The sequence below is a fragment of the Peromyscus maniculatus genome, chromosome 6 (genome assembly GCF_049852395.1).
Source record: "Peromyscus maniculatus bairdii isolate BWxNUB_F1_BW_parent chromosome 6, HU_Pman_BW_mat_3.1, whole genome shotgun sequence".
NCBI lineage: Eukaryota > Metazoa > Chordata > Mammalia > Rodentia > Cricetidae > Peromyscus > Peromyscus maniculatus.
The window spans coordinates 50,097,192-50,104,127 of NC_134857.1; the positions used below are offsets into that span (position 1 = coordinate 50,097,192).

At 47.1% G+C, this 6,936-nt stretch overlaps 1 protein-coding gene across 1 annotated transcript; it reads left to right on the top strand.

Moving 5' to 3' along the window:
* Positions 1-1,401: 1,401 nt before the first annotated feature.
* Positions 1,402-4,782, top strand: C6H3orf80 (chromosome 6 C3orf80 homolog). Its single transcript, XM_076574222.1, has one exon. It carries the CDS (start codon positions 1,758-1,760, stop codon positions 2,499-2,501), a length of 744 nt encoding a protein of 247 aa, XP_076430337.1. The 5' UTR covers positions 1,402-1,757; the 3' UTR covers positions 2,502-4,782.
* The last annotated feature ends 2,154 nt before the right edge of the window (positions 4,783-6,936 follow it).

Here is a 6,936-nt window from a genome sequence, read left to right on the forward strand (position 1 = left end):
TGAGCATCCAGCAGGGCTCCCTGAATACAGAACATACTTAGTCCACATTTTCAGTGTAAATTCAGCAAAAGAACGGGGACACAGAACACAGCACAACCAAGGCAGTGACTCAAAGCAAATCTCTTCTTTCTCCCTATCTGGCCATAGGTTGAGTTTAACTGACACTTCCATCATGGCCAGAGAAACGCTTTGGCTTCACAAAAGCTTAGAAAACAAAATTTCCCTGTGTTCAAGGACACATGGTCTCCTGTCTGAGTGACACTTCGACACTTCTCCCGGAAGAAAAAAAACATCATTTTGAAGTTGAAGCAAGGCAGGGTGTTCCCACCAGAAGAAGTTCTAGGAGAGTCTTCATTTAGGCTGGGCCGCGCAGCCCATCTCAACCACCCCACCCCCTACCCGTCCAATCTTGCTCTGTTTCTGTATTCAGAGAGAAAGCCTGGCTCATGGCTGAGTCTGTACAGTCTCTGTATATCCTTTGGCTTTTCCTTTTTTCTCACAACGACCCTTGACATTTTCCCCACTTCAGGGAGTCCTCCTGTACAAGTGCGTCTGTTTTATACTGCCTCGATCAAAGCGGCTTCTTCAGGGGCTCCACCACCCGACAGATGTGCCCAATGGGTCTGGCTGCGCTGACACTTCCCGGGCGGTGGGTTGCACGGAGGTAAACTGATCCAAGTACTAAGTGGAAACACAGACTTCCTTTTAAGTCAGACTTTACAAACAAGAATAACCTTGAAAAAGACCTTCACATTCTGCTCAGGAACTTGGCCAGCCGCTTACCGCTCCCCTCCGGATCGGCAATTTATGCAGCAGGAGGGGGCTCCTTACACCTCGTCACTCAAATCCGGGCTCTCCACTCTGGGCGTAGTGGAGCAGAGGGCAGGATCAGGTTAGCCCATGAGAAACAAGGGTCTTCTCCTTTCTCCTTGGTGAGCTGGGGTCACCTCAACAGAGTGCTGCTCTGTCCCCCTGGGGCTACTTTCGTGGCTATAACTTGAGCCTCTCCAAAGAATTCTCTTACCTGTTCTGGAGTTTCTTAGGGTCCCGGCTCCCCAACAACCTGGACCTACCTGTCAGCAGAACTATCCAGCAGTTCCCACCCCGAAACCTCAGGGCAGCAATGGGGCTGCACTGGCCATTAATGGCCATCATCCATTTTTAATCAGAAAGATCACAAGAAAGATGGTAAGCGAAACCCGGTCGCGAGTCAATTTAAATAATATTCCCGGGGAAATCCAATCACTTAAAACTGAGACACCTACGCTAGTGGGAGAGAGCGCCCCGCCCGTCTGGCGGGGAAGAGCGCGCCGGCTGAATTAATCAAGATCAAGGGGCTCCCGGGCTGAGAGCTCAGCCTTAACCCTTCCAGCGCCGCGGGGTGCCCAGGTGCCGGAGGAAGAGCGCGGCCGGCGACGGGCGAGATGCCCAGAGCGACCCCGCGCTGGCCGCCTCTCTTGATCCCCGGGGCTTCACCCGCTTCGCCCGTGACCCCAGCGCCGCAGCGCCCCGGCTCGAGGTCACAAGCTCCCGAGGCGGCTTCGGCAGTGAGCAGCAGCAGCCGCCGCCTCCCGCAGCCTCGGCGCGTCCCGGGCTCCTCCTCCCGCCCCAGCGTGGCCAAGTGAGCACCGCTCCGGCCGCAGGTAGCCGAGGCGCGGGAGGTGGCGCGCGCGGGACCCATCGCAGCGCCCGGTCGCGCGGTCAGACGGAGCTCCGAGCCTCGCGGTCCCGGACGCCGGCGGAGGTCTGCACCGGCCATGTGGGGCCCGGGGGTCACGGCCGAGGGCCTGTCGGTGGCTCCAGCGCCGCCGCCGCTGCTGCCGCTGCTGCTGCTGCTGGCGCTGGCGCTGGTGGCGCCCTCGCGGGGCGGCGGGGGCTGCGCGGAGCTGGCGTGCGGCGAGCGGGAGCGCTGCTGCGACTCGGCCAACGCCACGGCCGTGCGCTGCTGCAAGCTGCCGCTCCACGCCTTCCTGGACAACGTGGGCTGGTTCGTCCGCAAGCTCTCTGGACTGCTCATCCTGCTGGTCCTCTTCGCCATCGGCTACTTCCTGCAGCGCATCATCTGCCCCAGCCCACGCAGGTACCCGCGTGGCCAGGCGCGCCCTGGCCAGGCACGACCCGGGCCTGCTGGAGGTTCCGGGCCGCCGGGGACCGCGGGGCAACCCGACGACGACGACGACTCGCCTGCTCTGTTGCGCGACGAGGTGGCGGCAGGCTCGCTGGACTCACTGCTGGACAGTGGCGGCGGCCGGGGCCGAGGAGGTGGCGGACGTCTGCCTCCTACCTGCGTTTCGGAGCACGAGCTGCGGGTGGTGTCGCCGGTCTTCCTCCAGCTGCCCAGCTACGAGGAGGTCAAGTACCTGCCCACCTATGAGGAGTCCATGCGGCTGCAGCAGCTCAGCCCTGCGGAGGTCGTGCTGCCAGTGTCGGTGCTGGGCCATCCACGGGGCGGTAGTGCTGGGGACCCCGACGGCGGCCAGGGCCGCTTCCCGCTCATCTGAACGCCCGGAGCCTCGAGATCACCCGGACTGTACGAGGCTGGGGGCTGCGTGTGGCACGCAACAGCTGGTGTGTTGGCGGCCGCCACTGACTGCCTCTGACCATACCTAGCATCCCCGCACAACCTGTCGCCCCGCGCCTGGGTTGGGGTCAGTCCCCTCCCTCTCGCTCCCTGGGGATCCTGTGTTTTTCTATGTTTCTTTGGGCTCCAGGTTGGGCAGCTCGGCGGGGGCGACGGCTTTGGATTAGCTTGCAGCTCCTCTTGGACGGTCGTCCCCGCCCTCTGCCAAGCCTCCCCTTGTGTTCACTGTAAGTGCCTGCTTCTCCAATCCAAAAGAACGCGTAAACCTTTGGTGTCTAGAGACCCGCGGCTTGCTTTTATGTTTGAAAAGGAAGGAGCGCAGGCCCATTCCTTGCCCTCCTGCATGGACGGGTCCCAGTCTCCCAAGACTGGATGGTGAGGCCTTTGGCTCTGGGCCATGGCCAGTGACTGCTGCATGCGGGTCTGTGGAGGCAGCGCTTGGCTGTGATAGAATCCCTCTCTCGAGAAGGACCCAGAAAACCTTTTGGTGTCCGCCTGGCCAATCAAATAGTCACAGCTGACAGCTCACAGGTGGGGGAAGGGATACCGTGATGGATGGTTTAGTTGCTGCAAGATGTAGCAAGTAATTAATCCGGACCCTATTTGTAATCTGGCACCGATGAACTCTTCGTTTTTGTCAGTAAGGTGTTTGTCTTTTATTTTTATATTTTATCATGCACTAAACACATCAGGAAGGCAGTTCAACAATTTGACAGGGTAATCACTGTTCTGTTTTAGGCTTGTAACCATCAAGAGGTCGCCCACATTCTGTCATTGCTTAATACAGTGTCGGACATTATTTCATTAAAGGTGTGGGGATGGTCAAACGGGAAATGTGATGTAAAAACATGAAGGATATCTTATTTTCACTATTTAAGAATATATTTTATTTTTAGTACTGAAGCATAATGCATAACTTTTTATAATAACTGTGCCCATTGTCTAGTCTGGGTCTTAACTGTATCATGCATCATAGAATTTTATGTAAAAAGACTATTGGTACATGTATGACACACCATGAAGCAAGATGGCTTGCCTATATTTCCTTCTCTGTTTTTCATTTAGGATACATTTTGCAACATGATTCCAAACATAAGAAACAGAATTGTAACTTTTGTTTAAACCTGTAACTTTGCAGTAATGTGCAAAGAATTCACCCAACCTACCTGTATTAAAATTAAGCAGTATCATTTTACTAGTTCTGGGACATTGCCTTTAAGCAAAGGGTAATAGGACACATTTTAATGCATCATGTGTAATGTACATACGGTATTGTCTGTGTACAATGCATACATTGCCATATGGCTATGGCAGCATACCACTAGCATGAGAGGAAAGGGTGGAAAGGAATACAGCTCTCCCTGGAGAAGTGTGAATAGTACCAATTGACAAGAAAGATTATCCACACGGGTCTATGATTGAAGAAGCTGGGCAGGCCTATGAGATCGTCAAGTATCTGATTTGTATTTTTAAAAAATATTTGATTACTTTTAACTTTTAAAGGCTGATTGAAAATGTCTGATGTCCTGGGAAATTTTTTTTAATGTATGAGTTATAATAAAATAATGGTTTGCTTTAAACTTCTCAAAGCTCATGACACTGTCATTAATGAAACCATTTAAAGTGCATTAAAATAGAAAAACACTAAAACATTTCTCTGTGCATTTTTTTTTCTTTTTTAAAGATAGGATCTCAGTTTGTAATCCAGATTGATCTGAGACTTACTCATTCTGCAGCCCAGGCCGGCCTCAAACTTGGCTCAGTCACTCTACAGCCCAGGCTGGCCTCAAACTTGGCTCTGTCTTCATGCCCCTGCCTTCCAAATCCTGAGATTGTAGGTGTGAGCTACCATACCTGGCTATCTTTGTACAATGTTATTAGATTTATGACTGTGGAGTAACATTAAAATAATGTATCTCTTGTTTCAAAGAAATTTTAAACTGTGTACTGACAGACAAAAAAACATTAGGAGTTGAGATTCTACTAATTGAAAACAATGCAAGATTTAATCAAACAATTATACTGAATTATATATTTATGTTACTCAGATATGGTAAATTTGTGTTATATGTGGCTATCAGTACAATTAATAAAAAATGAACTTAATTTTAGGGTATCTATATCTTAGCCAAATGTATTCAAGAGTGCCATGTTTTCTAGAAAACACTCAGGCCTTTTCTTTTCATCAATAATAATAATCCTGAATATAGTAACACATCTGGAATGCAGAAGTTTACATGCTAGATAAACGTAACGCACGTGTGTGTCATCACTGGCTGTATAAAAGTAATTTGTTACGAGAGTTCAGTATTACAACCAAAGGAAAATGTCTTCTTGAAATAGAACGAGTTTTAAAAAGCCATTAATGGCTACATTCAGCAAATGCAAGGGTTCTCCTACTGTGGAAAATGGCATTGGCAATTATGCCAAAGGGCATGAGGTATACTATATAAGGAAAGGGAGATTCAATTGTAAAGGCCAACGAGAATATGAGGAAATGGCCCCACTTAACAGTTTAAAAGGCAATATGCTAAGTACCTTGGTGTCCTTTTTTGTATACAGTATCTCTCAAGAGGAATTAATAAACAATTCAGAGCTGCAACCGATATGTTATAAGCATGAATATGATGTTCAGATCTATACACTATTCTGAAATGACTTTTCATAAGTTGTAAATAACTTGGACTTCCTGGTAGAGAGAAACAGTGTTGTTGAAATAAGTATTGAATTTCGAGTAGCAAGCCTTAACCATCTCTCCAAAGTGGCTCAAGAATCTCATTAACAGTAGAACAAAAACCATCCTTCCTTTCATGTGTCTAATTACAGAAAAATTGTAGTGTCCCCTTTAAAACATTATAATCTTCAAATGTTAAATAAAGCAGTACGTTGGTTACTCACAAAATCATATAGAACCTGATTTTGTTTGTATACTTTTACTTACAAAATTTATTTTTAATTTTGTCACAAAAATCACTTCATGGGAGGAGGGAGTGACAGTTAATGCTTGTCAGTAATCCAGATAGTATCGGCTTCCCCTGAACGTCTTAGTTAAAAGGGGTTAAATATCTTCATTGTTTTGACATCATCCACTCCTCTGTTCTCTCCTGTGTTATTAACTTGTTCTGTGTTGTCTTTAGAGTTTCTTCAGAGGCACCTCCACATGGTCCTCACTGCAATTCAACAACGCTCCAGTTACAACTTCACTCTGCACGGAACTCTTAACAAACCAGTATTTTTCTAGTGTTTTCTTTGTTTACTCTTTGCATCTGGCTTCTGTAGGCTTGCATTTTGAGCCAGGTAAGCCTTTCCTCTTTATCCATTAAAGGACAATAAACTCTTTTCCCCTTTAATTTTTATGTAGAACTCTCTCTGCCACTCCAGGTAAAGACTGAGATCTTAATGTTTCTGCCTCTCAAGCACAATAGACCCTGACATCTATCTATTGTTCCTCACCTAGATATTTTGGAAAGAATGGTCAACACATCTCTCCATCTTGCTCCAAATATATGCTCTTTGCTATATTGGGGGGAGAATTGACCTTTGCATTTTCTTCTTAACAGGGACCTTATTTTGCTTCCAAACTATATACATGCATATATAAATGTATGTATGTATGTATGTATATTGCCTCTTTGTAGACTGCTGCATCTTTCTGCTCAGTTTTTCTCGCAGTCAGCTTTGTGGTTTCCTTGGTGCATTCTGTTTTATCTAAGTAATGGTAAACCCATCTTGGTTTGCCAATAGTCTATTTGCTGTACTGGATAAAGGATCTCATCCTGCTGCTGTGCACTATGAAGCCTGGAGACCTCAGAAGTAACTTGATTTAGGATGATTGCTGCCTCTTATGTGCTTTGTCTTGTCCTTCAGTAAGCTGTTCACAATATCTGTTTTATTGGCTAGACTAGAAGTTACCCGACTGTTTTCTATGCTTCCACATGATCTTATAATTTTCATAAATTCATTAAGATTTTATCTTTTGCCTCTTTGTTGGTCATATTTATTTCATTAAAGGATTAGAACTTTCCAGAAATATTCTTTTGTTCTTCTGTTTCTATGAGTTTTATTTTTATTATCGACCAAAGATGTTACCAGATCAAAATTAATTTTGATTATTTTTCTAGGTCTTGAAAGTGTCATCCCTTGATTTATAGGCTTAATTTTGATGCAAACTCTTTTTTTGGTTTGCTTTCTACTGCTTTGATAAACACCATAACCAAAAGCAGTTTGGGGATAACAGGGTTTATTTGGCTAACAGGTCCTGTCCAGGTCACAGTCAATCACTGAAGAAAGTAGGAGCAGGAACTCAGGAGGAGTGGAGGCAGGAACCGTGGAGGAAAGCTGCTTACTGCTTCCTC